Source organism: Ammospiza nelsoni, chromosome 3 (assembly GCF_027579445.1).
Source record: "Ammospiza nelsoni isolate bAmmNel1 chromosome 3, bAmmNel1.pri, whole genome shotgun sequence".
Classification (NCBI taxonomy): Eukaryota; Metazoa; Chordata; class Aves; order Passeriformes; family Passerellidae; genus Ammospiza; species Ammospiza nelsoni.
Window position 1 is genome coordinate 110,081,553 of NC_080635.1, and position 18,968 is coordinate 110,100,520.

An 18,968-nucleotide genomic window follows, 5' to 3' on the forward strand; every position below is an offset into this window, starting at 1 on the left:
GGTTTTAGGTCAAATGTCAGAGAAAAGGAGTGAATGAGCCAGTAAAAATCCTGACAAAACAGCACATGATCCTACAACACAGACTTGAACACAGTGGTGTCATTGAAGGAGACCTTATCTTGTTCTTCCTTTTAAATTCAAAGAAAAAGTGACTCATTTATGGTGAATAAATGACGCATTTGAGATACTGTTCTCCATCAGCAAACGTCAGCAAACGTACGAAAACATGTTTTGTAAGCATTTCTTTTTCTAATTCAGTATGTTTTTTATGTTCAGTTGTAATTTGGCATCACACATCTGTGAACCATTAAATAAATGATACTTCAGATTAGGGTGACTTCAGGAAATGAGAGGTTTGTGATAAAGTCATTTTTAAAACCCCAAAATTGCCATATGGAGACAAAACAAATAAAAATCTTAAATTTTCAAAATAAAATAGAATGTTACTGACCAAGAGATTGTGATCTGTAAAAATATCTCAGTGTTATTTTCACAGTGTTTTTAAATGACCATGTCTATATGGTTCTTTTTCACTGACATTTAATGTCATTAAAGAAAAAGAGAATTACAGTGGTTAGAAAATAGTACCAAGAGAGACATGGGCACAAATTCAATTCCACAAAATGAGCTCAATTAGACAGAACATACTGAAGGCCATGGAGAATATTTGTCCAAAGGCTTTTTTTACTTGTTTATTTCAGTAAAAATTGATTGTGTTACTACATTTAACAAAGTGTATTGCTGTAATAGAAGCCCATAAAAACTCTGTCACAAGAGAATGAACCTGGAAGGGACTTCAAGAAACCTGTTCTAAATATATATATAAAAATAATCACAGCTCCAGATATTTCTGCACTTTTAAAGACAGGCAAAAGAAAAGGTCCCTCAAAGGATCAAGTACTATAGAATTGCAAACCTAAATTCTAGGGAACATTTTTTGATCATTTTATCACCTTCACACTTCTCGTGTTTATTCCTTTTTATTTTTGTTTGTTTGTTTGTTTTTCTTTCTTTAGTGATGCAATGTAGCCTTCCATTGACCTTTTTTCTGTTTAACACCTGACTTGTCTGTAGCTTTTTAATCCTGATTGAAAATTCTTTTTCAAAGAGTTGTTGCGTGCTCCTGCAGATGATTTTTCCACCTTGTATTTACTTTGTTTTGGTTGTCCTGTCTCACAAACAGCCCTCATTAAGATCTCTATCTCAGTAGCTCCTTTATGTCCACAGATTTCTATGATCATCTTGTCCACCACTGACCTAAGCAAGATCATCTTCTTTTTTCCTTCCTCTTACTCTCCAAGCAAATACTAAATTTCAGTATCCCATGTATTTTGCTGCCCTTTTTCTGAATCAATCTCACCCATTACCAGTGTGAAGTTCTTGTATGAATGTTAATTTTACATCTATCCTTATTTATGTGTATCCGAAGCACACTTACAAAACACTTTTGTACAAATAATTTTGGCTCACTCGTGAGCATCTCAGCCCTGTAAAGTTAACACCAGGACTTCCAAGTTCTTCTGTCCTTCATGTGTCTTTGCTATATTTAATACAATTATGTCAATTTTATCTGGACTCACATTTGTGTTGATTTCTTCTAGTGTTTTTTAATTCATCAAAGATGTGATGCAATAATTTTGTTTATTTTACAGTAATATATTCTAAAGCAAGTTAGTCTGGTCCATGCTTCTCTGAAGTTGACCCTTCCTTGTTCTGAAATCTCCTGTGTGATCAATTATCTTGTTTTTTTCTCTTTATTCCATGTGCTTATGGGTCTCCAAAATGTATGAAATAGCAGTCTTTCCCCACTAGTTCCATTTTGAGAATTCCTTCTTTGGCCAATCAAATCACGTTCACACTAATTGCTAGAGTTTTGCAGTATTTCTGTGACCCTAAAAAATGGATTATTTTGGCCTATCTGTCATTAACTTTTCTTTTTCCCCTTTGGTTTTGACTTTTGACAGCAAAGAAAGCATCCAAGTTTCGTGACTGGCTGGACTGTAGCAGTATGGAAATAAAGCCAAATGCAGTTGCAATGGAGATTTTGGCATATTTAGCATATGAGACTGTGGCCCAGGTAAGGGACTGATGGAACTCCAGTGAAAATGAATTAATTACTCTTGGAGGTACTTCAGATTCAGGGTCTGGGTTGTCAGCCCCTTCAGGAATACAGTCACTCCTTCAGCTCTCCAAGCTCGCTGGATTCATGGAGTCATGGGGTGGTTTGGGTTGGAAGGGACCTTAAGGCTTATCCAGTTCCAGCCTCCAGCTATGGGCAGGGACACTTTCCATGAGACCAGCTCAAAAATCCAGGCTCTTTCAATTTGCTGTGTGACAGATGTGTGCTGTGCTGTGTTCATCCATCTCATGCACAAACAGAAATGTTTTATAATGACTGCAGGAGAGAGGGGAGTCCAGCACGAACCTTTTTCAAGTCCAAACTGAAACCACACACTTTGCTATGTGACCTTTGGCAGTGCACTGAGGCTCATTCAATCCCATTGCACAACTGGATTAGAAAGAAGGATTTCCTGGAAAAAAAAATGTTACCTTAGTGCCAAGCCGAGCCCTCTTGGGTAGATAGATTGCTCCATATATTTACAGAAGTGGAAGAGAAAGGCTCTTTAGGCTGAAATATGTGAATAACTTTATTTTCATCTGAGAAACACTGAGAATATTCTGCTTCAACCCACAACCCTCACTCTGCCATTGTTACAATGTCATTTTAGTACCATGTCAGTAACCCCACCTGTTTTACCCCTCCAGCTGGTGGACTTGGCCCTTTTGGTTAAACAGGACATGACTCCAAAAGCTGGTGACCCATTCAGTCATGCCATATCTGCCACCTTCATACAGTACCACAACTCTACTGAGGTAAACTTGCTTTTTCACATATTAATGCATTTTATGTTTTGCTTGTAAATGTATTTTCTTCTAAAGCTGTCATTATTGGATGTGGTATTGGTACAGACTTCTGTTATGGAGTTTATGAACTTTGAAGTCATGGATTTAGATGGAAAGATATTAAATTATAATTCTAAATGTTAAATTCTCAGTAAAGCCTTTATAATCAAATAAAAATCCTTTTTTCCTAGGTGAAAATTTTTTCTCTCTGTGTTCAAGGCTCTGTTGCAGATTTGGAGATTAAATTTTTCAAAAATGGCAAATGCATTAAGTAGTATGTTGCACGCATTGATATTACACAGATATCATAGTAACTTCTAGAATGAAAAAACCAAATTCTGTATTGCATCTTTTCCAACAGGGAATATGAGAAGGAAATAGATGGGGTGGGGTTTATTTGTGATTTGCTTCTATTGTGGCTGTTTGACATTTTGCTTTTACAGCCCCACCTCTTAGGGCAGTCTGCGAGTGTGAAGACCAGTCTTGACTCCCCTGAGAACACACCACCCCCTACACCCACCCCACCAGCATCAGCAGGGCAGCAACACCTTGGGAAAGCCCCCTCAGGAGCCTTGGGGAATGGTGGAATTGGACAAGACTCCACCAAATCCAAACAAAGGAAAAGAAAAAAGGTATTTGGTGCACAATCCTGGGGGGGGGAAAATAAAAAATATAAAAAACCCCAAACATTCTCAGGAAATCATCACAGAATCAAAGAATGTTTGGGTTGGAAGGGACCTTAAAGATGATCCAGTTCCCACCCCGTGCTATGGGCAGGGACACCTTCCACGAGACCTGGTTGCTCCAAGCCCCATCCAGCCTGGCCTTGAACACTTCCAGGGATGGGGCACCCACAGCTTCTCTGGGCAACCTCTGCCAGGGCCTCACCATCCTCACAGTAAATAATGTGTGTTGTCTTAAATATTAATTTAAACCTATATCACATATTAATGGCCATTGTTATTGTAGGGCCAAATGTGTGGATTGGTGTTTTTTTCTATCAGAATTATGCTAAATTTTCCTAATAATGTCTGCAAACTGAATTTTGTTAAGGTGACAACTGCTGCTTCTAAGATAACCTGCTTCTCTACAGGTACAGCAATTGTCACCACCACAGATATCATCCCCTTCTCTGACAGGGGCAGCAAGCTCAGGTTTTAAGGGTCAAAATACAAGCAAAATAGGCAAAGAGGTGCTTGTGATCCTTCTGATCCCAGCAGCCTGAGGTGACTGCCACCCTTGCTTTTAACAACTTTGCCTGACTTGCTTCTTTTTTATACCAGTTGTTTGCATTCAAGCTAAATATTTGTTGGCTTTCCATAAAGCAGCGATGTCTCATATTCAGAGTATGCAATATGTGTTACAATTCTTGTCTGCTGTTGCAGAGTGTTGGTGTTCTGAGAGGGATATATGTACCTAAAACTCACAAGAGAAATCAATGTGATTAAATAAACTGTAGAGAAAAACTTGTGCTGGTCACTTGGGGATGTTTTGAAGAAATGTGATGGCAGTGCTCATTTTGCTGAAAAGCAGTGAAATGACTTGGGATTTTATCAAGTGTTTTATTAAAAAATACTCATTTTCAGGGTAAAACTGGTGATTTTTACAGTGATAAGGTGGAAAAAATGTATTTTCTCCTTCTGGTGTCATCAATGCTGTGGATAGTCCTGAAGTGTTCAGCTTCCTCCTGGCCTTATTATACAGTGGTTAGAAAGCTTTTAGTGAGTCCTGGAAAGACTTCTGCTTTTTCCTCTTCCTTTTTTTTGGTTATATTTTATTATGTTTTGTTCCTGTGGCTGATTTTCATTATGATTCCTGGGAACAGAAATGTTGCTGGAGGTGTAGTTTTTGATGCATTATATTTTATTGATGCTGAGAGTTTATTTTAAGTTCTTAGTGTTTGACTAAATGCCTTTGAAAATAATTATATTCCAAAAAGTGCACAGTTTTAATTAAATATTCTCATGAGTTACTCAATTTACTTAGGTATCTACTGGATATAAATGTGGCAAACAAGTTAACTTGGTGAAAAATACTACTTTTAGCCCGAAGGTCCAGTCCAGCAGAAAATATTTGAGTTTCATATTCCGTTTATGGATGCCAATCAGCAGGAGAAAAATCTGCCATCATAAAAGGAATAATTCTGTGTGTACTCACAGGCTCCAGTGGACTCAGCACTCTTGAAAATAAAACATTTTGTAAAAAACATCCCAAGTTTGAGAGCATTAGGATATGATGTGAATGTATGAGGGGGCCATGGATGTGTGTACATTAAACTTCAGTGTATAATTAAAGTTTTTGTCATTCTCAGTGTACTTACTAATACAATTTTCATTCATTTATTGCCAAGCAGCCATCATTAGATTAAATCATCTGAATTCTGGCGAGCAGCTGTGTCTAGGTGGAGCCTAAATCAATATTTCAAATTGTCTAGCAAGGAGAAAAGAGTAACTTTTTCTTCTAAAATCCCAGGAAAATTATTGTACAATCTGCCAATAGCAGTGAATTCTTATTTTTACATATTGAGAGTCCATAATCAATAAAGTCACTTTGAGGTAATTAAAAAATTTTTGTATCCTTCTAACACCCTTATGTCACATGTTTCAGCTTCAAATTTCAAGTTGATACTCTTCAATGGTGATTTTGGTGTCAGATTGCTTTCCACTTCAGGTGCTTGTTCAATATTTTCCCCACCCCTTGACATCATAATAAGAGCCTGAAATGTTTTAAAAATAGTTTCTGTGGTTATTGAAGTACGACTTATATGACCCTTTCATTTTAGTTTGAGCATTTTCCGCTCTTTGCAATTGCAACATGGAGCAGCACTAGGTGAAAGATTTAAAAGGGCTAACATGGTGTTCTTTGGGTCTCTTAAGCAAAGTTCATGTAAAAGTCCTCTTTAATTTGTTAATAGCTTTTTTCCTCTGATGTAGTGTGTGGCACCAATGATGTGTATCCTCAGGAAAAAAAAAATTGGTCCATTTTATAAAGGTTTATTTTCATACTTTATGCACTGTAGGTCTGTTGTGTGTTTTTGATTTAGTAACAATTTATGTGTTTTTCTGTTGCAGAGCACTGCAGCCTGTGGGATGGAGGCTCAAAGTGATGCCATCCAGCCCAGCCACATCAGAGAGGCCATTCGGCGCTACGGCCACAAGATTGGCCCCCTTTCCCCATTCACAGTACGTAATAACAGAGTTATAAAAAGTTATATTTATAATCTTAAAGAACTCTGATTTTCAAGTGGTCAAATGAAGAAGCTTTGGAATTGTTGAGAGCAATTTGTGGTGACTGTAATTTTCTTTATAAAAGTGGCATAATTCTCTTGGGAAATAAAACTTAGTAATTTCTGTCTCTTTTTGGAAAGACAAAAAAACCCCCATTTTTTTCCTTTCAAATATTATTTTCTTTCAATTACAAATTATGCTTTTTTGTTAGTGCTTGAATTTTTTGTTTTTCCAAAGTTTAGGTTTACAGTTATTTAAAATTATATGTATTCCAATATGGTGAAGAGCACTTTATATTCTAAAATTAGTTTGGTGTCAGATACTGCTCCAATTGGATGCTGAACTCTCAAGTGACACATTTACGGTTGGGGAAAGAAGAGAATGGGTTTTTTAGACAACTTTGAACCTCCACTGAAATGTAATAGAACTGATCTTGTGGTAAAACACTGATGGGTTCTGAGGTTTTGCCATCATTTTTTCTATGCAAATTGCAAATCCATTGTTCAGAGCAGCCAAATAAATTCTTTATTCTCAGCTGATGAAAATGCAAAAGCAGTCCATCTCCAATGTCATAAATTGGGGTCATTTTCTTCTCATATGCAGTTCTGTTTGGCTTTTATCCTGCTTACCTCAGAATATCTGCATTTAGAAAATAGTAAATGTCAAAGAAATAGTTATAGGAAAAAACAAACAAAATCCACCAAACAGGACCTCAGGTCCTAAATCAGAATGAAATTTTCCAATTTCTGAGAGATTTTAGGAAAAGAAATTTATTCTGAATTTGGATTAATTAATTTACATAAAAACAATGCAGAAGTATATGAAGGCCATAAGTATAAACTAAGTAGTGGGATTTCAGACGTAAGGAACAAGAGAAGAGAAAAGTTATAATGTTATTAGTTATAATTTTCCTAGTGCCAAAACTAATCAGTGGTTTATAGATGGCATTGAAAGTTTGATTTATTAATGATGGTCAATACACAATTGCAATGAATTGTCTTTATGTAACCTTGCCTTTTTCTATTGCCACACAGAAATGCTAGATTAATATCATGCAAAGTGTTGGATAGAATTTCCAGTCCAAAACAGAAAAATGTCTTTAGCAGAAGTTTGCTAAAAAGTAGTAGTGGTAGTTAAGTATATGGCAATAGCTTCTGAAAGCAGAGAATGTATTTCACTTTATTTTTAAAAAGTAAAGCACTCACATAAACAGCTGCAGAAAGGTGAATCTTCCCTCCCTGACGCTCACTAAAAGTGCTTTGGTCAATTATTAACCAAAGTTCAAATTTTTTCTTCAACCACAAGGTATAATAAAATACCCTGGTTTGTGTTGGGGTTTTTTCATGTCCTCCACTCTTGTGAACTTCCCAAACAGTGCAACTGTACAATTTAATTTGTTAACATTACCTACAGTCAACGTGGTTGATGAGAGGAGCAGATCTTGTTCCCTCTGAACAAGCCAAGAATAAGAGGGAATCTTGGGTCAGCTTCTGGATGCCTACAGATGTTGTAGAGCTGTAACGTGATTCTGCTTTTAATGAAAAGGCTCAGGAAAGGTATTTTGAGAGGTATTGCAGAGTCTGCATTTAGGTCCTTTCCCCTGTGAGTGCCCTCATTGGAGTTTTGGGGAGAGACCTGGCAATGACAATTGTCCATGCAGCAAACAGAAACCCTGGGTCTTAATTTGGCACAAATGTGGATGAGCACTGTGTACCCTCTGCAATCTGCATTAATGCAGATTTCCAGCACAAATTCAATTTAATGATGGCCACATCTGGTGGTGTGTGTGTGTAACCAAACCTGAGGAAATGAATTAACAGAAGTGATGCAGATTTTTATGTCATAAGGCGTGGCCATTTCCTCAGATCTCAGCAGCAGGGCCTGTGTGACAGAGCCCATGTAGGCAGTGTAAAACCTTGGTAAAATATTAGAAGTCTGAGCTGCTCTCTGCAGTGTCTGAGGGGAGAATTGTATCAGAAGGATCTAAAGCCTGCCTGAACTCTTTGAAGCAGCTAGAAGGGATATTTTTATGGATCAGTGCAATAACCAACAGACTGGCAGTTGTCAAGGGGCTGCTGCATTCAGAAAGTTCATATCTGAACCCAAACCACCAGGGGATGGGTTTCTAACAGGAAAAATGAAATTTAACAGTTGTGTTGTCCTACACAAGGATGGATGATGTAGAAAGAGAGCTGCCAATTGCTTCCCAGCAGTTTTTATGGAAAGTCACTTTTTCCCTTTTTAAAAAAGACAGTTGAGGAGTGAAAAAGCTTCATGGTTTTTCAAGCTAGTGAATAGTTCAGCCCCAAACATAGAATTTGGATTTAATTTCTGTAAGAAGAAAATATAGGAGAATGTTTTGTTTTTGAAAATGAAAGTACATATACTTCTGTTTTCTTAAGATAATAATTATGTATTTGTAGAGCACAAACAGTGATATTTTTTCACATTTTTCCCTGTTTTGCTGTTTCATCATGATTGTCACTCTCTTCCATCTGATTTGGTGATAAGTGTTCCTAAGGAGTTGGTTTTGGAAGAAGAGTTAGCTATACAATTTATTCTTTAGCAGCATTTGATGAATGTTGGTTTGGATGGAAACAACACTTTGAAAGTTTTATAATCATATGGTAAATGAAAACTAACATTAAACCAGTGAAAATGATCCCTTTGCATTTATTTTGACCTTAATAGTTATGTCAGAATGACTAGCATAATTAGAGCATTTAGGTTTTGTCTCCAAGTGCAAGCCACAATGGAAAGCAGCAAGTGTACTCTGGATCCTTCTGCATTGTATCATGTCTAAGGTAGTTTAGACATATGTTTTATCTAAATATTTTCTATAAACAGTATTGGGTGATACTCAGTGTTTCCTGCTTTAAAGCATGGTCTAGACTTCCAAAAATCAGAGAAATATTAAGCAATAGCACCATGTATTTTTGCAAGACAGGAATGGGAAGTTTGGAACTCTCCATCATATGGGATAATGCAATTCCATGTGCTGGACCTGTATGTATTTCTGTGCACATTTAAGTTGAGGTAGTGCATAGTGAAATGATGTTCAGTCTTGACTGGGCCTGTAGGAATAATCCCAATACTCTTCCAAATAATAGTATTTATTATGCCAAGGTGTTCACAAAAATATCAGGTGGATATTTCTTACCATGAACACAAGCATAATGTCTCTAGAGAAATTGTTTTAAGTTACTTGATTTGAATGTATTTCAGACAGTTGGGGTAGCAAAAAAATAATTCTTTAAAGAGTATCTATTCGGTGAACAACACACAGTGCTTACCTAGAGTCCTGATAGGAGCAGCTGTGAGTGGAGCATGAACAGCCTGTAAGCAGTGCTTGTGACCACAAGAACAGCTGTAGCAAAGAGAGCAGCTCCAGCAAAAAGGACAGCTGAGATCCTTTACTCTGAAATGAAAAGCAAAGTGGTCTGCTACAATAGTGGAAGACCACAGGCAAAAAGAACAAGAAAATGTTTCCAAAGCTTCTTTGTCTTAAGTTTATGCCAACTCTGAAATGAAGTGCTTCAGATGTTCAGTTGAGAGAAAATGAGTTCACAAATGTAAATTGTAATCCTGCACAGGCTCATGGCAGACTGTGGCCATTATTCAACAGCTTGTACATGTGTAAATGGGGTGTGTTGAATTAACAGGGGTATAACCAACATTTCCTTGGGTATTTGTTTTGGGGAGAATGTTCCTTCAGCCTTCCAGGCATTTCAGTATGAAAAGGCTTGCTAGTCTAAACCTTCTCTTGTTAAATATTTCAGTCTCATAAAATTGCCTATGCAGCATAAAAAATGAGTATTTACAAACCTGTGTTTATAATATTGCTTGTGACATTCCCTGCATGAAGAGCATGTAATAGCAGAGAATGTGATTTGGCAGAGACTTGAATTATTTGGGCCTTCCAGAGCCCTGCCCATACTCTTAGGGGTTCTTAAATAATAAATGCAAGTATCCCATGTGGACTTCAGTAGGGTACATGTACATGGTAATCACAGTTTCACAATCAAATTATACATTTAGTCAAGGTCTTTTACTTCTGATGTTTTTAAAGTGCTTTTTATTGATACCGATTGAGCTCAGCTTTTATGCAAATGCTTAAATCAATTTCTGTAGTGAGAAACACTGAGGTTCATCACGAATCTTTAATAATTTCAATATAATAAAGATGGTTTTGACTCTATAAATTTCCCCTAAAAAGTAAATCTGTGGAGTAGCAGCTGATGACCTGGCAAAGTTGAGCTTATGAGAGACTAAACCAGCAGATTCAGGGAGTAGAAAGAAGAGAGCTCCCTGCTCAAGCTGGGTCCCACAGAGCCCAGGGCACAGGCTCCCGTCCATGAGGCTTCTGAGTATCTCCAGAGAAGGAGGCTCCACAACCTGGAGTTGTCACCCAGAGGATTTGGTCTCCAACTTAGTCCTCTTAACTGAAAGAAATTTCTTTTTGCATGTTTCACATCAAAGTAGTAGTGAGAAGAAATTCTGGAATATAATCCTCACTAATTGCTTCAATAGACACAATGTGGATACAGTACAGCTGAATTTTTCTAAAGCACTTGAATGATAAAAAGTTTTGAATGCTGTTTCCGAAAGAAATTCGTTACATGGAAACCAAATAAAATATTTCTGATACTTAGAGTCCTGTAAAATATGGACTGCCCATATTGATATTCTGAATGAATTGATACTGATTTTGAAGAAGTCAGGATTTCATTCTTAATCACTTCTCAAAAATGAAATGTATGTATTTATGTCAAAAGGCATTTGAAAACTTTCCCTTCTGTAACACATTCAGTTTCTGATATAGAAAGAGTCACATTGACATTTTCATGCTTTCTTCTCATTTTGAAAGCAAAAAAGAGCATTTTATTTCATTAAACAGTTACATATTTATGATGTCTTTGTCTATACTTCAAGCTGTTGTCTGCAGTTATTTGTAATTCTACAGTGTTAACACTTTGTGTTTGAAAAAGATGAGTTATTACTCTATAAAACCAGTAGGAAGTCAAATCTCAGTTTGGAAATCTTGGTTCCCTTCTCTACCAACCCCCATCCCAAGGTTCCTCCTTTCAGATTTATGAAAGAAAACATTTCTTTCTGTAAAAGGTTTTTGTATGCCAGCATCTGGAAGTGTTTATTTCAGTGGCGTGTAATCTATCTGTGGATTTAGTTAGCACCAGACCCCCTTTTGTGTACTCCTGACTTAAAATTTTTATAAATGATCTTGTTGAATTTGTGCCAGTGTGCACATGGTTTTGCTGATTGCTGCATATATCCTTTACCTGCCAGTCACCTTTGATTTATATTCCTTCCCTTCTGCTTTTGCCTCCAAAAATGGTGCCACTGAACTGTCCTCTAAATCTTCTTATTGGATAAATTGTTCCAAGATGAGATGGCACAGTTTTGGCTGACTCCTCAATAGAAGGCATTCCTATAATCCATGCTTGCCTGCTCTCTGTAGGGCCATTCAAAAAAGAGAAGGAGCAGGGAAATGGGGCTCCCTCTTTGATTCCAGCACTATTTCTTCCAGTGCTGTTCAGAAATGTAAAATGGGACATTTGATTTATATGGCTCTTAATACCATCTGAAGACCCATAAACTGATGGAGAATCTTTCACATCTTCTCTCCTGAGCTGAACTTCTTCATTAGATAAATTTAACCCTGATAATATGTTTAATAGGGTTTTCTCCCAGAAAGATTAAAATGTTAAAGAATAGCATATTCAAGAATATATTAAAGCATTTCATTTGGAATAGATTATATAATATATATTATATAATATATATGACAGTTCTTTCCATTATAAAAATCCCTGTTGGTTTCCTTAAGCTCAACAGCTAATACTCCTTCAGAATAACAACAGTTCTGTAAGCTTTACTTAATGACATTACTAATTTGGAGAGTTTTATGAAGTTTCTTGGAGAAAAGCAGGTGGCTTGGCAATAATTTAAAAGGTTCCCAATTTGTGGTAGCAGTTTCAGGGGGTTTCATGTTTCTAAAGAGGGAGACTAAGCTGCATAATACTTAAGAGTGTCTGACACAATGATGTATCATTTTAGAGTAAGTTTCCAGAAGTTCATTGGTCATTAAATGTGCTGCTTGATTTTATATTGCAGTTTCCCAGCTGTCCTTACTGGGGGTAATCTTAACGCTCCAACAGAATTTATTAATGAGGGCACAAGCTCACAGGACTGATGAAGCAGTAAGTTGCCCAGATGATTTTATTGAACAGGAACATAGATTTTTAGATAAGACAAAAATGTCATTGAAGTAGATTTGAAAAGAACTGACTCCCTTTCTGCAGAGCACTAGGAAAGTATTTACAAACGGTCTGGATAGTATTTGATATCCTGTGGGGATATTTAAAATTCTTGGATAGCACATACATCAGTGTCCTACTACACAACACAGCGCATGAATTGTTGCAAGCAGCACGCGAGGCTTTCAGGCAGCATAGATGTGGTTCTGTTGAGGCAGGAGACACTGGCATGGAGTGACTCTGCTGATGCAGTTTGTACAACCACGCTGAGGGTTGTGTCAATTGTGTCACCTCCTGTTCAAACCTGCTGTGTTGGAAGTGCTGAACAATGTCTTGCTCAACATGGGAGCTCACACTGCAAAATTTTACCTTTTTTTTCATATCTAATGCTTAAAAAAATCTGATTTGTCAAACAAATAGCTAGCTCTGTTAGTGAGAAGATAAGTGAACTATAAGGTTTGCAATCACCTGAATCTGTCATATAAACCAAAGAAACTCCTAGTCTCATTAACCTTATTTTTTAATTGTTTTTTTCTAACTGTATGGCCAGATTCAAATACATACTAGCATTTCAAGCACAGTTGTACTGATGTAAAAGAATCTGAGGGTTAGAATATGTTACTTTCCAAAAGTGTATGTTCTTATGTGCCTCCTGAGAGGCTTAAAAAACTTTATATGGATGAGAATCTGACTTCTGGTACTCTGCTCAAGGCAATCTAACGTGTAATACATAAATATGTATTTCAAGGGTAAGGTGAGAACTATAATAATTCTAGAGCAGAGACTGGGACAAAAAGGTTACGTAATTTAGTGCTCCAGGATATTTATTTACAAAAATAAATATGTCCTTCTTCAATAATTTGCATTAATTTTTGTAAAGACATAGGCATTGCCTCTATGCAGCAGGTATATTCTGGTTACTAAAAGAAAGTTACTAAATAGTTAAAAGTTACTAAAGAAACTTGGTTGTTGAGGAATCCTAAGAACAAAATGGAAGAATCTTAAAAGGGATGTGTATTTTTTTACTTGTCTTTGCACAGAATTACAGTGCAGCTCCCTGTAAGATTCATGCTTTTGTGGTTTTGTTAGATAATAGACAATATCATGTACTTATACCATTATATAATGCAAGATCAGTTGCAGTTGTATCTTATACAATTCTTTCAGATTTTCCTTGAATGTGAACATTCATTCACATTTTTCTCCTTGAAAGATTTGAAGTGCTTTATGAGCTGGAGCTGCTCATAGCTGTCAGTTCACTCTCAGTGCTGCTCTGAGCCAGCTCAGACTGATATGCAGCAGCTGTTATTCAGCAGCTCTGTAGCACAGGATGTGAGCTGTCTGGATGTAACTTCATGAGAACTTTAGGATCATGTAATAAGGCTGTTTGACTTGGAATTAACCTACAGTCGGAGAAAAATTGCATGAAATGTAATTTCTTGTGAGCAAGATCTTCATTTTAGGTGCTGCTCGTACGACTGATGCTTGACAGATGTGTCCTGTTGTATTGAGCTTGGATAGAAGGAGAGGCTGGATGGGGCTTGAAGCAAACTGGTGGCTGGTCATCCTGCCTGTGGGGATGGAACCAGATGTTCTCAAAGGTCCCTTCTAACACAAACCATTCTGGGATTCTGAGATTCCATGATAAAAGCTCTTATCCGTGGACATCTCTGGCATCTCTGACTTGTCACTTTGCAAATAAAGAATGTGGAACCTCTAGAATAGCAGAGTAAATCTGGAAAGGGGCAGATAATAATATGGGAGCACCAAAACCAAGGGAAAATATTTTTTTATAACTCTTATCATCTGTTATTTTCCATTTTAGTTGCCTACTCTTGTTCCTTAAGTCCTACAATAGTACTCAAACTCAATTACTTGTTCAGCTTGGCACAGGAAAAGACAAAAGATTTCTGAATAAAAGCTGTGATTTTGTGCTTTGTTTCACTCCATTTATCATGTCCCACTCAGTGAGGTGTCACTTCTCATTTAAATCTTTGATACCACTAACAACAAAAGAAGTTACTGAATGTGCAGCAGTACAAATGATGTTTGATTGCCTCTCATTTCTGTCCCCTGTCCTCTGCATGCTCTGGGGCAAAGGTGCTCATTCTCCTCTCATCCTTCTGATACATCTCCAGGCATCTGAAGGCAATGCTGATTTGATTGCTAGAAAATCTCTTTAACACTTAACTTTTACTTTAGTTTACTTTCTCCAAACCAGATCCATTTCAGGGAGCCTGGCTGCACACTTGGTACTGCTTGGAAATATTTCTCTAGGAAAATCAAGTGAAAACACCAGCCTTGAGGCAACCAAACACATTTTATTAATTTTATTTTGGGGTTTTTGTGTTTCTTCCCTGAGGTTTTGTATTATTCCAGCTTTCTGACTTTAGCTTCAAGGTTGTGTAAACCTCAATTCAGCAAAGCAGTCATCTGCTTAATTTTTTACTATACCTACAGTCTGACAAAAGCATGGGCTAAATTGAGGCTTCTGGTATTATTAGTAATGTAAGTTTTGATTCATCTATTATTTCAGTTTTGTTTTTTGGGTTTTTTTTTAATTTATTGTGCATAGGAGAAAAGGAGATACTTGTAGGACATTAAATGGGATGAAATTAAGATCAGATTTTTTTTCTCACCTTGTAATATTTGCTCACTGGGAAGTTTTGGAAGATAAAGACTTTAAACTTAAAATACAGCACTTGTCAATATTTTGGAGTTAGCAGAGCTAAGAAAAAAAAAATCAAAAAATGAAGGAAAATTCTAGAAAGGGATATCAGACTTCAGAAAATGAAAACAGCAAAACAAGTACCAGTCATGTTTTAGTGCTGTGTGCTGCTGTACTTACATTTGTGACTGTGGTTTCCAGTTTAGGATTAAGGTTCAACCAAGGCTTTCTGGTACATCTCTTGTATCTGCTGTTCTACAGTGACAAAATTGCACAACCAAGATGGTTTTCTTGCTTTTAAGCCAAACCTCTTCCTCCCAGTTATATCCCTCTGGATAATTCAGTTCCCTTCACAGCAATTAAATTCTTTAGCTGCTTATTGGTAGAAGTTACACCCTTTCCTCCATGACAGTCTCAGGAGAGGGGATATGAAAAGGGATTTTGCCTTGATAAGAGAATTTTCTGTCTCTGGAGGTATTTATGACACTGAATATGCACATGGATGAAAATATAAGATATTGGGCTTTCATAAAGACCCTGAGCTTTTCTGCAAAGCCCTGAGAACATGTATGAAATAAGTGGTTTCCTTCAGGCCTTCAGGCCTCAGTTGCAGAATGACCATGGAATCTGGAACGTACCTGAGTGATTAAAACACATCTAGTTCTGTTTTACTAATTTAGAATGCATTCCACAGGCAGGAGCTGCCTAAGAATTATATGCCTCTAATTTCACATAATTTAAATTCCAATAATGCTAGGAGAAAAATAAGAATAAGTAACAGTGAGAAATAATAAGGGAAAAAACCCAATAAAAATAAGAAGAAAAATCACATAATAAATATTTGCATAGGGTCCTAACACTGGCTGATGGGGGAAAGGTTGGGGAGGAATTGTACTAATGCAATATTCCAGGCTGTATACTGGCACAGGTCAGTCTTAAAATGTGTTGATGTGCTGACAGGATTGTCATTTTTGATGGCAAAGAATTGGGACAACAGGAAAAAAATAAGACTCTCCAGAGATCCACATGTGTTAGTTTTACTGCAGAAGGTGCTAAAACTGCTGGAAGCAAGCAGTCTCCGTGCAGAATTATTGCAATGCAAACGTCCTGGAAGTGAGAAACAGTAATTTCATGAGGTAATTTTGTCAGTGGTGAAGGGTTTGGGGTTTGGGTATTTTTTTTCCTTGCAAGAAGGACAGGTTATTAACATTTACCATCAAGAAAACTCTAGTTCTAATTGGTGTTTAGATATGATGCTTAAATTACCCTCAGAAGATATAGTGGAGGTTTGGGGTGTGGATTAAGTGCTTCTGAGAAAAAGCATTCAGCTGTTTCTGCATCTGTTAACAAGAAAGTTAAAACAATCCACCATTGTGCGTGGAGGGTTTTGTTTTTTTTAAAAAAGGAGCAGATGGTACAGAAGGAAGGTATATGCTTGTTGCCACGTTAGGAAGCTTGGGATTTTATATCCCATGGGGTAGATGAGGCCCATCTTTGTCCATAATTTATTACAGTCATATTTAGATGATAAAAATAGTTAACTAGGTACAAAAGAGAGAAATTAAATAATTCAACAAATAGATAAAAAACTACTAATTATGGCTCTTTAGAAAATGTTGAAAGCCTTTCATGTGATCAAGCAAGACTAATTTTGAGACAATTTTATAGCCAGTTCTAAATCATCTGAAGTAATGAGACATTTTGAATGCTAAATCTGAAATACAGAAAAGAATACTGTGTTTATTGTAGCTTTTTAAAGGTGTGTGATACCATTTCTTTAAAATGGGATTTTTTTTCTGGAGTCTCAACTTCCATAACAGAAGTACACTGTCATTTATCTTTAAAAATGGGGGAAAACAATCTCATTAATAATGCTTTTCAGTGTAAGAACATGAGGCAAGATCCAGGATTCATCTGTATTTCTGTATTATTCATCTTACATGAATGCAGAACAGAAGTTAATGATGGCTCAATAGATTTTGCAATATAGAGACATGACAAATTATAAGATTTGATAAGATAAACAGAAGAGTGAAAGGAGATAGTTTTGTTCAGCTGGTGAGGAAGTGTCTCAGTATATAAATTATCCAGTCAGTAAGAGATTTTTTCCTGTACAAGTCACAGCACAGAAGAGATTTAAGAATGAAGTGACAGTGGGTGATGAGGTTCATCTGCTGTTGGATTTTTCCTACCAAAAAGATGCTGCAGGAGATGTGCTGGCATGAATGTTTGGTGTGTGCACAGCAAAGAGTGGCAAGTGAGGTGATCCAGGTTGGAATGTGACATTTGATGGGAGATGTGCGGCTGCTGCACAGGAGGAGGATGTGTCACGAGGGGAAATGGAAAGCAGCTTCTGACGCATGTGGCTGAGAGGAAAATCGAAGTGATGGGTGGGAGAAATGAGCTTGGCAGGATTCAGATGACTTGGTACAAACAAGAAAATGTTTTTTGAAGCTAGATTCCTCAGTGTTTCTGTGACTTCTGCAGATTGGAATCTGGACGGAGGGTAAGGAGGGCTGTTATGTGCCACCAGGATTGTTATTAGGGAATAAAAATACAAAATGCAGCTGAAATCCCAGAGTGAACAGAGTACTCAATCTCAGAGTTAAAACCCATGTTACACCTTGATGATGGTGGGGTACACGGGGTTATTGATGAACAGAAATGGAGGATTTGGACTAGGTGGGAGATGAGAAATTCCAGTTTATCCACATTCAGCCTGAGGTGGCAGCTTGACATGAGAGCTCTCAGAGGGACATAACAATCTACCTAGTCCTGAGTTATTTGGCCTGGAACCTTTATCGGTTGTACTTTAGGGTAAGGAACACCTACAGCCATGTCTGCAAGCAAAGGTTACAATGCAGAGTATTATTTGCTTCCCCTAATTTATTGCATACTTCCCAATTCATCAAAGAACAATTTCCTTTTAGGTTGGTGAAGCAAACCCTTATATTTCTTATTTTTTCATGGAAAGAATTCATTCCCAGCTTCATAAAGTTTATTTTCAAGAAATTATGGGTTAAAATTTTCTACTAATGCCTTTTTCCAAAAAAAAGTAATATTTTACGTTAAAGTGATGTAGCACCATTCAGCTGCCTGAAGTCAGCAGCAACTGTTTGGCTTAATACTTACTGACATAAATCCCAAGAAAAGCTCTAGATACTGGGAAGTTCTGCCTGTCACCATTTTAACTGAGGCTGCCTTTGTAACACCAATGGAAAGGCAATAAAGGGGGACACCCCACTCTAAAATTCCCTGAAAGGAGTTTGTGGCCAGGTGGAGGCTGGGGCCTTCTCCAAGGTAACAAGTGACAGGACAAAAGGAAATGGCCTCAAAGTACACCAGGGGAGGTTGAGGTTGAACATTGGAAAAATTCTTTTGCTGAAGGGTGGTCAAGGCTGCTCAGGGTAGTGGTGGAGTCACCATCCCTGGAAGTGTTGAATAAATGTGTGGATGTGGCATTTGGGGACATGGTTCAGTGGTGAGTGCTGGGTTAATGGTTGGGCACGATGATCTCAGAGGTCTTTTCCAGCCTAAATAACTCCAAGATTGTATGAATGAGGCTTTGCTGGTTGCTCTGAGAAATCCCCTATGCTGCTGTATTTTATGGTATAGGCAGAGTGGCTGGAGCTCTGCTTTCATAGTGAGTCTTGCAGGTTTGGAAAATTTACATTGCAAACTCTTCAACTTTCCATTTCTCCCAAAATAGTTTACTCAGAGTCTAGTTTCCTTGTCAAATATTTTTAGAGTGAAGCTAATTGAGGATTGTAAAATAATGAAGAGGACAAGGTAGTGACAAAGAGTTACTGAGTTACCATTTGATAAATGAAGTGTAAGCAAGTTCTTTTCATTCCAGAGGAGCCAGATGTTAAGTATTTCATCTGCAAATTAAGC

At 37.2% G+C, this 18,968-nt stretch overlaps 1 protein-coding gene across 2 annotated transcripts in view; it reads left to right on the forward strand.

Moving 5' to 3' along the window:
- SUPT3H (SPT3 homolog, SAGA and STAGA complex component) overlaps positions 1 to 18,968 on the forward strand; it is a 254,555-nt gene that overhangs the window by 199,137 nt on the left and 36,450 nt on the right. For both annotated transcript variants that reach the window (XM_059469215.1, XM_059469214.1), the window contains exons 8-11: positions 1,965 to 2,077; positions 2,767 to 2,874; positions 3,348 to 3,536; positions 5,976 to 6,086. In XM_059469215.1, coding sequence (XP_059325198.1) covers positions 1,965 to 2,077; positions 2,767 to 2,874; positions 3,348 to 3,536; positions 5,976 to 6,086 — 521 coding nt within the window. The remainder of the gene's footprint in view (positions 1 to 1,964; positions 2,078 to 2,766; positions 2,875 to 3,347; positions 3,537 to 5,975; positions 6,087 to 18,968) is intronic.